Genomic DNA, 15,763 nt, shown 5'->3' on the forward strand with positions numbered 1-15,763 from the left:
TACAAATCCGCGCTAATACCCGTCTCCGATGTCCCACATCCACCAATTTTGTAATTCAGCCCAGATATGGCCTTCGGCACTTGCTTCTCGGGCTCCTTTGCCGACGATCTATCTGGGCGCTGAGCCTCTCAAAAAAAAAAAAAAAAAAACTGAGCGCCTTAGTACCGACGTCGACCGCCTCAGCCGTCTGTTCGCCGCCTCGCCTCGGCCGCCTACGAAGCCACGACCGCCTGGGCAGGCGTCGAATTCCATGAATCGGCGGCACCCCGGCCTCCTTGGCGAATACTGCAACTACAGTCGCCCAAATCGAATGATAGCTTGTTGGCGTAGGTGAGATAATTTTGAGCTTGCGAATGATAGCTTGTTGGCGTAGGTGAGATAATTTTGAGCTTGCGAATGATAGCTTGTTGGCGTAGGTGAGATAATTTTGAGCTTTTTCAGGCCGCATGTTCACAGTTGATGCGGTTGCCGTGAGATGTGTGGTTTAGAATAGGTTTGTTGATCCATAGCATTAAGGCAGGACATCAGATCAAACATGTGGATGTGAGCAGGTTTTTAGTTACCGTTTTGTAAACGGTTATCGATCCTCAAACGTAGTTACCGTATAGTAATTTAGTAGAAATTGATTGAATTTTATCATTTGTTTTAATTTTAAATTTAAATTTAGTCGGTAACCGCTCGTTTTATAAAAACGGTGCGGATAAAATCGTACAGTAACAGTGATAAACAAGCGATTAGCAACGATATTTGTAACGGTGGATGTGAAGCGCTTAGAATGCATAAAGTTGGCGCAGAGTTGCACTTCAAACTGGTAACCAAAATTAAGGAAGAGCTCTACAGAAAATGACGACATATTCGATTCATCCAACCATCCAAAGTTCACATTTGTATTATTAGCAGACAGCAAAAACGGCAGCGAGTATAATTATCCAGGTCCGAACATAATAACACAGCATGAAAATTCGTTGATCACTGGAATTCGCTACCCAGCGAATTTTTGAATTTCACGAATATTAAAAAATTTCATTCAAAATTTACTCTGACAAATCTGTAATTTGGTGGAAAAATGTGGCCCATATCTATATTTGGTAATAACTCGATTCAAACCGAAAACCGATTGAATTTGTTCAAAAACTGATCGAATTTACCACTTATTTTGAATTGACTGCATTGATCGATTTGGTCGCATTGCGAATGATTTTGTCAAAAACCGGTCAAATTGACCGAATTACCTTTTGCATTATTCAAATTTCAGTGAAGTTCAAGGAAAATAAAAAAAAATCATAAGTCACAAAAAAAATAGAAAAATTGAAACAAATATGGCATGAGATTTGCTATGTTTTATTTAATCATACTATTTACTCAATGCATATATCATACAAATAGATATTAATAGCAATACGAGCGTGACCACACAACTATTTCATCAAATATATTCAAACATTATATAAATAGAACCTCAAGTTAACAAATATATCAAATTATTCGTACAAAAGCTAGAATCATAACCACATACCATATAAGCTCACTTTATACAGCATATTGCTATCTTACTTACCAAAAGTGTTGATTCCAGTTTTTATTGCATCAACGCTATGTGCAAGCTACGATATAGAAACAAATTAGTCGGATATTTTGTTATGTATAGAAAATTAGAAAATTATCATATCAAGCTCACGCTTGAAGTAATCACATATATCTGGAGGCATCCTATCGCAACTTATAATATTCAATCCACGCACTGCCAAATGTTCTTTCAACTTTTGGCACCACCACATTTCCCCCCTTGTAGCAGTACTTGCACCTAAACCTCAGGCACAAATTATCCTTGTGTATAGGGATCGATGACATACTAAGAAAGAGGGTGAATTAGAATACTTAGAATCTATTCGGTTCCAAAAACTACACAAGATAAACTTATATTAGATTTTATCTAAATGTACACTACATTTATCTAATGTGTCTACTCTACCGATCAAAAATGGTTGCAACATATCAAGGAAGATAAATTGCAAGTATGTAAATACAAAACGTAAATAAGTTAGAGAGAGCAAACTCGGCATAAAGATTTTTATCCTGTGTTATTATGACATGAATGTCACCTCTAGTTCATGTTGAAGCTTCACAAAGGATATGCTCGTGATCCCTAAGTCTTTTCCGATCACAGCTCTTAAGCTACCAAGTCACAAAGACAAGATCTCAAACATGATGAGCCATTAAGCTACAAAGGCGAGATCTCACCACTAACCTCTCCTCCAGTCACTTATCGTCTTCACTTCGGAGTTTTAGTCACAAAGACAAGAGCCTCCGCGTCACTACACAATCTTCTTACCACCACTCCACACTAAGTCAGTGGGTCAACAAGTTACCGGCAAATAACCAAGACTCCAAGACGTTGCCGTACCTCTCGGTACACGGTTGGATCACTCTTTGATCCCCTCTCTAGATTGCAGCACCTAGTAGCACTTCCCTTTAGGTCTATAATAACTAATCACTCTCTAATGATGGGTTTAATCACCTTTAATGAACACTTCAAAAATATTTTGGTGGCTTGAATGTCTTCCTAAGTGTGTATGAGCTTCCTCTCGGCTCCAGCTACCTTAAATGATCGAGTGGAGGAGTACTTATAGCCTCAAACACGTCGACTAGCTGTTTTTTCAATGGCTCAGAAAAATTATAAACACCGGATGATCTAGTGACAACAGTAGTACTAACACTGGATATCTGGTGAGTATAACCTCAGAAACTAGCTATTAAAACTCCACTCAAAGTCTCTGTGAACACCAGACATTCCGGTGTACCTTCAACTCAAATGTCTGATCATCCAGCATGTTGTCTTAAGCCTGACCGAGCCACTTCATGCTTCTCTGTGTAAGCCTCCGATGTACACAACATATATCACCGGTGTAACACCCTGAATTTTAGCATATAAAAATATAGCAAAATTTGCTCCAAATTAAACTTTTTCTAATTATTAAACTAGTATAAAATCAAAGAAATATATATTTGATGTATATATACTCGTATGTATATATCCAAATATATTATTTGAGCTAAGTATTCCAAATAGCACCAAGTTAATTTCTAAATAAATCGTTGCATTGAATTGATCATATGCATTTGTGGTTTGTTTGCTCTTATGGTTCCTTGAGTGGCGATTCGAATTTGAACGTCTCTCAAATTCCAATCCGTTTAAGTTTCTTCGGTAACTTCCTTTTCCAAATCAATCAGGGAAAATCGATCTTCCAATCCAACACAAATCTATAATTCAATTACTCAATTGAATAATCCCTAATTAATTTTGATCGACACAAATATGAATGTCTCTCAAATTCAAATCTATTTCTTAGATTCTTTTCAATTGAAATTCAAATTGAATTCAAACCTCTCTCAAATACCGAGATTACCGGTTCAAACCTTTTCCCTAATTCAAACACCCTTATCGGAATTAATATCAAATTCAATCTCTAATTCAGATCCAAATTCAAACACTCTTAATTGAATTTAATCCCAAATAATTGAAATCTAGTTTCAATCAAATCTTCGTCGATTCCATACTCGAATGATCTCCAGTTCAACCACTTCGCAAATTCATTCGATTCAAATCAAGTTCAAGTTTTAATTTCATATTCGAATCCCCAATCCAAATGTCATGACAACTTTCAAAGCAAATCCAAATTGAATTGCCTACCGATCGATTCAATCTCAAGTTATTCATTGCCTACCATTATTCGAATTATCATAAATCCTTTCCTAATTCAAACTCATTTTGAATGACACCAGTCCGATTCAATTCAATTTATTCAAATTAAATCTTTACAAATACAAATACATCCATTTACACAAATATCTCACAACTAATCTCTCTCTTATCTCTCTCACCCTCACAACTAGCCAAACCAGCCCTCACACTCTCTCTTTAGATCTTTTCACACACTCTCTCTATTCTCTCATGCCAATCCTCTCCCATGCCCCGCCTCTGGTCTTTTCTGAGAAAAACCGTCCAAATAATATTCTAATTAATCACCAGAATGATCATTATTCATAATCACAACCTCGATGATTAACTAGAATATCATCTTGGTAGTCCCGACATATGTTTTGTACCCAAAATCGTAACACATGACTTTTCAACATGTACATCATAACAAGGCTTAAGAAAAAGCGAGTAATTAACATTATATTACAAGTTCTTAAGCATGCAACAAGTTACCACAATTTACAGCAAAAGAGAGTTTGGAGGAGACTAAAAACTGCTCAACTCCTAACCAGCAAAAAAAACTAAGCAGCGGAAGACTAAAAGCTATATAACAAAAGAGAGATGGAGCCATATGCCCTTAGGCTACATCACAAAAGCACGACCACCGAGAGTAGAATGCACTACTCTTGCCCATCACCTGCATCGGTGGGCATGAAGTAGCCAAACAGCGCCTATTTCTCAGCGACATGAGTACCTGAAAATGCAGGCATGAGTACTAAAGTACTCGCAAAATTTAAACCATATAGAGCACATATACATAACTCAACTCCAATGATTATGCATTGATCATTACCAAGGATGAACCACAAGTTAAGTAAAACATAAGCAATAAGCATCTTAGACATATGTGTGAGCGATTGAAACTTAACCAAAATATATGAAAACTATCCTGCAACTAACAACTGAACAAGTGTAACTGTAAACAACATATATATCAACAAGTAACAAGTGCTCACAAACACCATCTCCCACAAACTAAACCACAAGCCATACTCAAAACTCTACGACTGGGTGCAAATGAAACAATAGCATGCTCATAACCAAGAGCTTGGCAGTTCGAACTGTTTATACACCATACAGGAGATACTCCTAGACCCATACGATACGAGGACCATACAGCTTGTGCCACCCGCTAAAGTGCACACAAGGGGTTATACGTGACAATCTTTCCCAAACAGCCCCAACCGTGTGGGCATGCATCGCTCGGTGCGGCGATACTAGAACTACTCCTGGAGCAAACTAGTACCGCTTACAAGCTCGCTCGCTCACACCGTCGATTTCCACACCCACAAAGCCACAGCTGCGAAGGTATTAGGCTCGCCTTATCATTAGATCGGCATGCGGTGAGTAAGGTAAGTGCTAAAGCCAACTACCCCGACAATCGACCTTAAACAATGCAAGCGGTCTATGGTGCTCGGGTTTCCTTCCCCGACCTGCCCCCTAAACTTTTCACCGAGGCAGACGACACCCCTAACACCGTCCACATCTCGCCTCATACTCACCACTTATACAACTATGTCAACCTCAACAAGTATATATAATCATAAGAAGGTCCTAGACTCGCAAACAACGGGATGCGCTGTCGTTCGACTTCTACCGAATGACCTAAGCATGGCTAAGCATATAAGTCGAACTCATACCTAGACATTGACAACACCTCAATGCTACAAGGAATGTAAATACTGTTGGTGATATGCCCTAGAGGCGATTGAGTTTGCGGATTGGATCTGCTAATGGGCTTTAATATTGATTAAAGGACCATTAGGGTTTAGAGTCATAATGGGCTTTAATGTTGATTAAAGGCCCATTAGCGTGCTCTATATAAGAATAGGCAGGGGCCAAGGCGCATTGAGTTTTTCAGAAACCCTGGCCGCCTCCTATTCCCGAACTCCCTTCGAAACCCTAGCCGGGCGCGCGGTGCTAGCACACCGGCGCACGGCGATTCCATCCTTGTACGTGTGGATACCGTAGAGGCGCTGCTGCTATTGCAGTGCTGATCTACTCGGGACGTACTCGCGAGTACTCGGAAGGTGCTCGGGACGTGCTCGGGACGAGGTTGACGATCGACTACTTGACGCGCACGACTTTGGATTGGTCTGCTCCAACTCTTCTTTCGCTGCACTGCTCGTCAAGTGGTAACGATTCATGATCCCCTACTCGCATGGCTTCCTGGTTGAACGCGGTAGAGAAAATTTATTTTGTGCTAGCATAGCCTACCCGCAACCCTTCAAATACGCAAGTATTCAAAGTAGAAGAATGCAATCGATATAGGTTCTACCCAATGATACCCGACACTGACTCACTAAACATGCATATATACATAAGCATATTTCATCAATTTTAGACTTATCCAATTACACCAGAGGGATCAATATGCTTAGTTGCTTGCCTGGATGCACTGGGTTACAAAGGTGGGGTACCTCCAGATTGTTCTCGCTCGCCGGGATCATCGGCTCGGCGTTCTCTAAAAACGAATAACGCGTGCAATGCTGAGTATGGATGAAATGCAACAATGAATGTCAAGATGCGCAAAACATGTTAAAAGTGCAAACATGCGAGCTAAAACAAAATTGTGACTCAAACCAATTTAAAAAGTTACCGAAAGTGCGGAACCTCCGGAGAATTCTCCGGAACCTCCGGACATATGCGAACTATCCGCAAAATTATACAGAACATACGGACATTGTGCAACTCAGACAAACTCCGGACTATCCAGAGAATTCTCCGGATATTCCGGACATATGCGGACCCTCCGGACTTTTCTCCGAACACTCCGGACCTGGGCTGAAAATGTGTTTTTGACGATTCGTCGATCGATTTAACTCCAAACTTGAATATGTACTACATACTCCTGAATATATACCATACTCTTGAATATATACCCTAAGAAAATCTTTAATACAATTCACGGACCCTCCGCACTTTGGTGCGAAACCTCCGCATTTTTGCAAACTATCTGCACATTTATGCGAATACTCCGCACTGCCCAGAACTTCTCTGATTTTGGGGAAAAAAAATGCAAAATCGAATTGTGATCTTTCTCAAACTAAAGAGGAACATGTTTGAGATGGTTTATGGAGTCTAGAATTCACTCATCAACTCGATTCCTAGCTCAAATCTCATTTAAATCCTCATTTTGGTCCAAAACCTCAAAAACTCGAGAACTTTGCTAAAACTCGAAATCGATCAACCAAACCACGAATTCTTGCCATGGGGAGCCTAAGAGACTTACTCAAGATGCTTGTGGAGCTGGGTGACCGTCGGGAAGTGGAGGAAATGGAGGGAAATCGAAGAACTCCGGTGTTCCTCGGGTTTCAACCAAGAACACCAAAAGACATCAAACCCGGCTCGAATCTTTCGAGAAAACGAAAATGAATTGGATGGATGAATAACTTATGAGCTCTAGAATGCAATGATACTATATGCATACCTTTAATCCCTCTCTTGAGCTCGGATTTTGGAAAAAAATGGAGAGGAAGCTTGAGAGAGAGGGGGAGGGAGAGCTCCCAGTGCTGCACGGGGAGAGAGCACGTGAGAGTGAGAGGAGCAGGTGGGAGAGAGAGAGGGCAGGTGGGGGCTGCTCACTTGAGTGGTTGGAAGGTGAGGCCACATATGGGGCCCACATGTAAGTGAAAAGTGTCCATTTTCGCTGCAAATCCAATTCTATTCTCTCTCGGATTTCCTTCTCTCATCCAAATGTTTTCAAATGAATTGCATTAATATTTCAAATTATAATTACACAAAATTAAACATAATGCTTAAAAAGCATGATTATGTTTAATTATGTGATTAAGAATTTGGGACATGACAAACCTCTCCCCTTAAGAGAATCTTGTCCCGAGATTCGGTACGAGTCGGGGATAGGACAATGAGTCTAGGAACCACGTTGTGAGAGATATAATCCAATGCACATTTCCATTTAACAAGGTGATGAACACACACATGCGAAATGTTCCAACTGTGTAAAATTTACAACAACTTTTTCAAGCCTTCAAGGAGCTCGAGATACTCGGAGCGGATCTTATTCTCACGCTCCCAAGTTGCCTCATCCTCCGAGTGGTTGCTTCATTGGACTTTCATGAATTTGATGAAACTTCACCGCGTCTTGCGCTCGGCTTCACCCAAAATCCTTATCGGCCGCTTGCAATACGACAAATCCGGCTGCAACTCCTGAGGTGCAACATTAACCACCTCGGTTGGAACTCGTAGGCATTTCTTCAGTTGCGACACGTGGAAGACGTTATGCACGGCGGAGAGGGACGGAGGCAAGTCCAGTTGATATGCCACCTCTCCACGTCGAGCAATAATCTGGAATGGTCCCACGTATGGAGGCGCTAACTTGCCTCAGACTTGGAATCGGTGAACATCCTTGAGCGGTAAAACCTTGAGATACACATGATCTCCAATTGCGAACTCGAGGTCTCGACGGCGACGATTCGGATAGCTCTTTTCCCGGGATTGAGTCGAGAGAAGACTCTTACGGATATTCAGAACATGATCTTCCGCCTCTTTGACCAAATCCGGACCTAGAAAAGTCCGTTCACTGGATTTAGACCAATTCAACAGCGTTCGGCATCTTCAGCCATAGAGAGCTTCAAACAACGACATCTCGATGCTCGCTTGAAAGCTATTGTTGTAGAGAATTCCGCGAATGGCAAGTATATGTCCCACCTCTTTACATAAGTGATAACACACGCACGGAGCATATCTTTAAGAATCTGATTCACCAATTCAGTTTGATCGTTTGTCTGATGATGATATGTCATGCTGTGAAAAAGCTTGGTTTCCATAGCCTCTTGGAAGCTCCTCCAGAAATGAGAAGTGAATTGCCCACCTCGATCAGAGACAATCTTCTTCGGAATATCATGAAGGCAAACTATCCTGGTGAGGTACAACTCCGCATATTGCTTGATCAAAAATATGGTCTTGACGGGCAAAAAAAATGAGCGAACTTCGTCAATCGATCCACAGTGACCCAAATCGAGTCATAGCCTTAAGAAGTTTTTTATTAAATAGAGCCAAGTTAGATAATTCGATAACTATGTTTAGTTACGATCGTAGTATTGTCGCATGTGATAAACTAACTTAATCTTAGATTAATCCTTTTGTTAATTAGAATAAATTAAAGATTGCCTTTATTTTAATTGGAGTGGATCATTTTTTCATGTGTTAAGCTATAGGATTAATCTTAATATACTTATGTATGTGTATTTGATAATGAGTAAACAAATTAAAACCATGTGAGCAGAGGTGACCCAGCATACAATCAATACATCTCATACCTGATTCCACTCTGTTCCACAATCTGACGGTCCAAACCCATTCGGCATTCGGCTCTCATTCCTGATTCCCCCACGCTACGCTCCACATCGGGATCTTGCTCCACCTCCACACTCCACTCAACATCGTATAAAGGGCGACGACGACTGCACTGGTGGTGTCAACAAGGGCGGTTGCGCGGGCATCGTCGACGCGAGCAGCTACGTGGGAGACGGCGACGCGGGAGCCACCACAGGCGATGTCGGCGTGGGTAGCTACGAGGGCATCGGCGAGGGCAGCTGCGCGGGCAACGGCGACGAAGCGGGAATCGACACAGACGACATCAGCGTTAGTAGCAAAATGTATTTGAAAAACATATTTCAAATCTAGGGCCATTCACCAACCAAAGTGATAGTAACTACTATTTGATGTATGATTATTACTGCATGATGCTTGTAAAGATGTTTTTCAAATGCATTTCAATATGATTCAATTTCATCACCGCAATTTCGCACCACTACCTACAAGCGTAAAATGGTTCACATACATTATACATTTCAATATGATTCAATTTCATCACAACAATTCAAAAATACTTGAATACATACAAGAACATGCATTGCTCATATACATTAAGTGTAACTGTATGTATTTCAATTTCTTACGCTCAAACAATAGCATGCAACAAATTTCACACGATACATATGCATTACTATACATACATAGCACGATATATAAACTCTGATCTAGACCGAAACGTATAAATTTCATACATCAACAAAACCATAGTCTAAACACTAACCACTCTAGAACTAACAATGTAAAAAAAACAACAAAAATACTTGCAGGGATTAGATGAGCTACCTTCCTAGGACATTTCCCCCTGAAATCCCATTCGAATCGAGACTGAAATCGGTGAAGATTGGAGGGAGGGGGCATCGACATCGTGTTTGGCGTCTGTGCTGGTCGCGCTCAGGTGAGGAGGAAGAAGGGCCGGTGGGGAGAGAAGGGCCAGAGCGCCCCTCTATATGCAGCTGTGTCACGCCAATGCGGGTGGCGTGACCGAAGTTGCACCAACCCCTTGGCGCGACACAGGTCTGCCACGTTGGCACGCTGCGTGACACGGTGTCGAGCAACCGCCAGCGTAGCAGCTCGGTCACGTCAGAGAGCTTGGCGTGATAAGTCGACTTATCACGCCAAAGCTTTTGGCGTGAAAAAAGAGGCTAGTTACTGAAATTTTAGATCCTCACGTGCTGTTATTAAAATATTAATTTTAAATAGACTAAAAAAATTCCATCACCAGAAGTATTTGGTTCCTCACCTTCGCTACCTACAAAAGTGAACGGTCAGCAAATAAGGGCACACGGTTTATTCCATTACTACCTAAAAATAAGGGCACAAAGATAACACGATTACAGTAAAACCAGAGAATTTTGAGGCTTCGGAACTGAAAAAAGTAGACATTATCAACAAGAAAGACATACTGTCAGCTACTTTAAGAAGATTAATGTCATCGCTTAAGCAGAACACTAGCAATGGCTGAATGATGGGTCTCTATATATCCACAACATGAAAAGATGTACGCTACTGAGCTGACAGATCCTTTGGAGGGTAGGGTATTGATCAAAAGTAACTATGTCAGAATTTGTGAACGTTTCGAAACAAAATAGCAACACAGCCAATAAAATCTGGTATGAAGTAAAGTAGTCAAGCTAGATTCTGGTGGCATGCCTGCATTCAAGAGAACACAGTCCTTCAACGGACTGAGATCACCTGCAGTTGGTGCTACAACATCAAACCAACTACAGCGAATCTCAGCCGTTGGATCATGATATGGAATTTCAGTCTGAGAGATGCGACAGGAAAATCATCCCACAAATTTCTTTGAAGGGTGTAGAGCCTTTCTCTTTTAACACACTAAACAGAAGCCTGCATTACGTAGACTTGAATAATACATGACGAAGACGGTCAGGGAGAATGACGAGTCATAGTAAAATGCCGAATGCTAATTTTGAGCGTTTGGTAACACTATCTATCATTGGATCCAAATTAATTGGAATGGGTATGAAGGCATGTTCTTTCCATGGTACCAATGTATCGAAAATACAGTACAATTTGTGTACACTGCAACCGGAAATAATGCATCGTCTACAGACACTATAATTAATCGTGGTTAACAGATGAATCAACCGATGCAGAGCAGATCTAGGTGCCAAAGTACGGGGATAGGAGCGGCACCGACCTGGAGCTCGTGGGCGCTCGAGGAGGGTCTCTTCGGTGGAGACCATGGTGAGCCGCGAGCCGGCGTCCTCCTTGACGGCGTCGCCAAACTTGGGCCAGGAGGGGCGCTCGACGGCGCTCTTGGAGAGGCGCGCGCACGCGAGCTTGCGGGCGCGGGTGGTGGTGGTGACCTTGACCTTGTTGCCCTCGTCGTCGAAGCGGTACTCGACCACCTTCCTGAGGCCGTTCGCGTCGGGCCCGATGACGACCCACGGCATGAGGAGGAAGCCGAGGTCGCCGCCGCCGCCGTCCTCGAGCTCGCCGCACCGGATCTTCTGCTGCTGCTGCTGCTTCGCCACCGCCGCCGCCATAGCTCTCTCCCGCTCGCCGACTCGGTGCGTGCGCGCGTGCGCGTTAGGGCTTGGGGTGCGGCGGCCGGCTTGCGGTTGCGGCTTCAGAATGATTGGGTGGCCCGTCGCGTTTTACGATGTATGGGCTGGGCTGGCTCAAGTGGGCTTTTCCGAGAAGCATGCAGGCCGGGTGGCTCGACCAGGCCTAGTTCCTAGAGAAAGGCAACTCCTCGTGGAGCCGTAAATAAACGAGGTATTTCGTCCATTCATCTCTTATTTAATATTCATTTATTCATTAATTTTCTCATCTATTTTTATTTTTTAATTTATTATTTTAATATAAATAAAAAGTTTTAATATTCTATACATCCATAAAACTAATGGAATTTTCCCTTCGTCTTGATTCATATGATATTCATCCCTCAGAGCATCTCCTCTTTCTCCAGCAATTTGAGCGACTGTTTAGGCTTTTAATGAACTTTTGTTCACATCAGGGCTTGTCGTCGTACAAATCATTGTTTTTGCGAGGAACCGTACAAATCATTTGACAGTCATGAATCACGAAGTGACCAATAGTTTTCGAGGTTTCAGACGTGACATAAATACATGATTCTTCCTGTCCCTCTCTCGCCACTCTTTTTTATCAACTCATCCTCGCGCCTTGGCCTAATCACGCCCACTGGCAGAACCGCACATGCGTGAAGCTACACAGATCGAGGTGAGCTAACAAGACATTGTAACGTGTCATTTGTTCAGCTATCGATTATAGTTACGCGCATAAACATGGTACTGCGTCAAAACGAAAATAAAATATTGATTTCGGATGTACTATATCTGGTCAGTATCTCCGTAACTCTAGCGATGGAAAATTCGATGCCGCGGCGGGGCAGAGCAAGTAGAGAGCTAAGAATACCAAACAGGGCAAAGTTTAGTAGGCAAATGATGGCACGGTGCCGGGGCTGCAAGTGGTGCTATAGAACTTCCACTCCAAAAAGGCGCCAGCCTTTTCCCTCCCTCCTCGATGGGCCATGCATGGCCTGCAGGCAAGGGTGTTGGAATAAGCGGGGTAGGAGTGGAACAGAAAAAGGAACAAAAACACGGGGCACAATGATGAAGCTATCAGAGCCCCGTGGAGCGCACTCCATTCACATTTGCATGGGGATATGATGGTCGCATTTGCATGGGGATATGATGGTGGGAGTGTTAGATTATATTTGGTGGTTAGGATTTCTAATCTCATATTGTTATATCTCTATACTTTATTTATCCTATCCGAGAGATTTAATATAATACATGGATCACATTAATCAATTCTTATAGTCTCATGTGATATCACGAGTTTAGGTTTTAATACTAGTCCACAAACTATAGCCATCGTCAGCTTCCGCATCACGTGTCCCTAGGGAGATCGATCTTATGATCTCTGTCAGGGGCAACACTGCTCGTACATAAGGTTCACGCTGTTGATCGTGTTGATCGGACACCCTAGATGGTCTTTTACCGATCTGTTGATCGAGTTTTTCTCTCTGATCGATCATTGATTAGCGATTTTCTTTGGTTTTAACGATCTAAGAACAGTTTGCATCACCTGTCGCACATCGATCTCTTCGTATGCCTCTCTTTTGACCTCAGTGTGACCCGCTACCGGCTACTCCTCCCGTGTGGCACGACAATGGACACATGTCGTTCGTATCGCGCTCGTTGGATCCATCCACCCGCCCGTTGTCTCTGTCTACCGCCACGTCGCCCCACCATGCGTCATAGCTCGGAGTTGGTCGGATCGCATAACTCGTCATGACGGTCGTCCACGCGCCCATGTTAGGCTTCGTCGACCGACGCCCTTCTGAGACCACACGTCTGGTCATTGCTTGTCCTTGACCACTCCGCCTCCACGCATCTGCATCGCTCTAGATCGATGCCCCATGTCACGTTTGGATCCGATCTTTGTCTCTCTCTCTCTAGGCCGTTGCCCATCTCCGTCTTGTGTGACTCCAACTTCGACACGCATGCGTCATGTCAGTGCCCATCTCCACACACACATCTTTGACTTCAACACCTTGCGTCGGCCCCGCCCTGACCAGTCTGTTGCTGCCTGTCTCCACGAGCACACGTCATTCGTACATCACACGTCGGCTTCTCCACTCACAGGCACAGCGAGTCGCGCGTGCGCCCGTGTTTCACGCGCCGCCACGCGCCCTCGACCAACGCTCTCGACCACGACCATCCTCGACCACGGCTGGGCACGAAGGGGACACCCTCACGTGTCACGGCCTTGCCACTCTGTTGGCATGGTGCTCCACGCCAGTTCATCGTCGCCACCATCACTCAGGATGCCTTCGCCATGTCTGCCTTGTGCGCCTCTGGTCTAATCAGTAGATCGCATGCGCCTCTTGGCTGATCGACAATGGCTCGCATCCTCTTCATCCACGAGTACGCGCGTCTTCCCTAGAACCGGGGTTGCCACTGTATTGCCTTCAGGCCACAGTGCTACCGCTCATGGCCCGTGTCTCCGCAGCGCCACCGCACCCTCGCTGGCACGGTTCGGTCGAACGGAGGCTCCCGTAGTTGCCCTTTATCACTGTTCCACGTGCCACGATGCTTCAGCTAATCAACCCCGCCTCTCTCAGCTCGTCATCATCTTAGTCATCAATGCACTTGGTCTTCGTCACATTATTCGGGTGTTCTTCATCGGATTATTTGAGCACCAACGTCACGCTCTCCTGGACACTAGTGTCGTCGCTCCAGACCGCTACTTTCACATCAACCGTCTTCGTCTAGCACAACCTCGTTGCCAACGTCATAGTCTCCTCCCTGCCTACTTCGTCTACTCTAGGAACCACAGGCTGCATTGGCACTCTCGTCCTCGCTGCTTTGCATACCGCGATTGTTGAGACCTTCTCTACTGGTCACTCAAAGACAGGCGTATGGTTGAACTCCCTACCTTCGCGCGTCCGGAACATGCAACACTGGTAAGTGCCTTCGTCCCCAACGCGTTTCTGGGCCTTGCAAACCCGATGCGTGCATCGTACTTGACGACCTCGACTGTGTCAACTTCAATATCAACCTCTTTTCAACGATCGACTCATCCGCGTCACCGTCTTCTTCCCTTGGACTTCCATAAGCCCGTCACCATGGCGCATATGACTTCAAAGGCCAGCTCCCTCAATCACGACAACCCCGACTATGGCCACGTTGACAACGGCAATCTCATGCACGGCATCCTCGAACACGGCTACTTGTCTCGCTCTCAGCTACCTCGACATCAGGCACAAAAGGGCTATCATCCGCATAAGCTACTCGTTAGTCACCACTCTAGTCGCAACACTCGTAACGTGGCGGCATTACGATTGTGGGGGATGTCAATCTATCAACTTATTACTTTCGGCTTATTCTCTAGTTTGATCGCCTGCGATGCTCCTACTGTGATTGCAGGAGATATTAGAATATATTTAGTAGTTAGGATTTGTAATTCCGTACTACCATATGCATCAGGTAGATTTTTTCTCCTGTAAATCTCTATACTCTATTTATATCATTAGAGAGACTTAATACAATACATTAATCATATTAATCAATCCCTCGTAGTCTTACAGGGAGAACTAGCCATCTCTCTTCTTATCTCTGCATGCACGCAGCGTCGCAGCCAGCATGCAGGGTCGAGTGCGTGCGGGTGGGGCTGTGTCGCGCACCTTCCCGGCCTGCAAATTTTCAGCCACACATGTCTCTCCGCTCTTAGTCGTTGCCTCGTTGATCTAGATTCCTGATCTAAGCTACACTGTTGCTCGATTTTTGACAAGTTCAGTGGGCACTCGATGCATTTGCACGACGATATCGTATCTCTCGCTGTCTCGCAGCCGGCACGCATGGAGCCTCTTGTTTTTCCGGGCGGCAAATGATTTATTTTTTTAGATTATCCGGGCGCCAAATGATGTGGTCATCCATGCTTCTCGCCTGCAAAAAAAAAAAAAAGCCTTGGCCGGCCATCGATCCTACCTTGAGGCCGACTGGCCCACCGGACTGAATGGACGCGGCCTCCTGCACGCTGGGCCACGCCGTACGTTGCGTGGATGCAGTGATGGTGCATGGTGCGGCCTAATGAAAGCCCTTTTTGCTGCATTTCACTTCATTCTCGTCCCGTCGCGGCTGGAGAGAGAAATTGTTGTTGCGGAGGGGA

The 15,763-nt window shown here is 44.2% G+C and overlaps 1 protein-coding gene across 4 annotated transcripts; it reads right to left on the reverse strand.

Annotated features, from left to right (window-relative positions):
- Window positions 1-4,236: 4,236 nt before the first annotated feature.
- Window positions 4,237-11,720, reverse strand: LOC133887836 (uncharacterized). Of its 4 annotated transcripts, XR_009903655.1 has the most exons (3): window positions 11,262-11,719; window positions 9,884-10,349; window positions 8,624-9,318 (listed from the first exon to the last, which is right to left on the reverse strand). XR_009903655.1 is itself a non-coding variant. In XM_062327823.1 (2 exons), the coding sequence occupies exons 1-2, from the start codon at window positions 11,608-11,610 to the stop codon at window positions 4,432-4,434; spliced, it is 372 nt and encodes a 123-aa protein (XP_062183807.1). In that variant the 5' UTR covers window positions 11,611-11,719; the 3' UTR covers window positions 4,237-4,431. The 4 variants fall into 4 exon arrangements, 3 of the variants coding, with proteins under 3 accessions (XP_062183807.1, XP_062183805.1, XP_062183806.1); XM_062327823.1 differs by lacking the exons at window positions 8,624-9,318; window positions 9,884-10,349 and adding an exon at window positions 4,237-4,454; XM_062327821.1 differs by lacking the exon at window positions 8,624-9,318 and having other exon boundaries at window positions 9,330-10,349.
- Between the last annotated feature and the right edge of the window lie 4,043 nt (window positions 11,721-15,763).

The sequence above is a fragment of the Phragmites australis genome, chromosome 13 (genome assembly GCF_958298935.1).
Source record: "Phragmites australis chromosome 13, lpPhrAust1.1, whole genome shotgun sequence".
NCBI classification, from domain to species: domain Eukaryota; kingdom Viridiplantae; phylum Streptophyta; class Magnoliopsida; order Poales; family Poaceae; genus Phragmites; species Phragmites australis.

Coding starts and splice junctions, on each gene's coding strand:
- LOC133887836 (XM_062327821.1), bottom strand. CDS start 11,610: ATGGCGGCGGCGGTGGCGAAGCAGCAGCAGCAGCAGAAGATCCGGTGC. Junction 10,350..11,261: donor CGAGCGCCCACGAGCTCCAG/GTCGGTGCCGCT, acceptor TCACTTTTGTAG/GTAGCGAAGGTGAGGAACCA.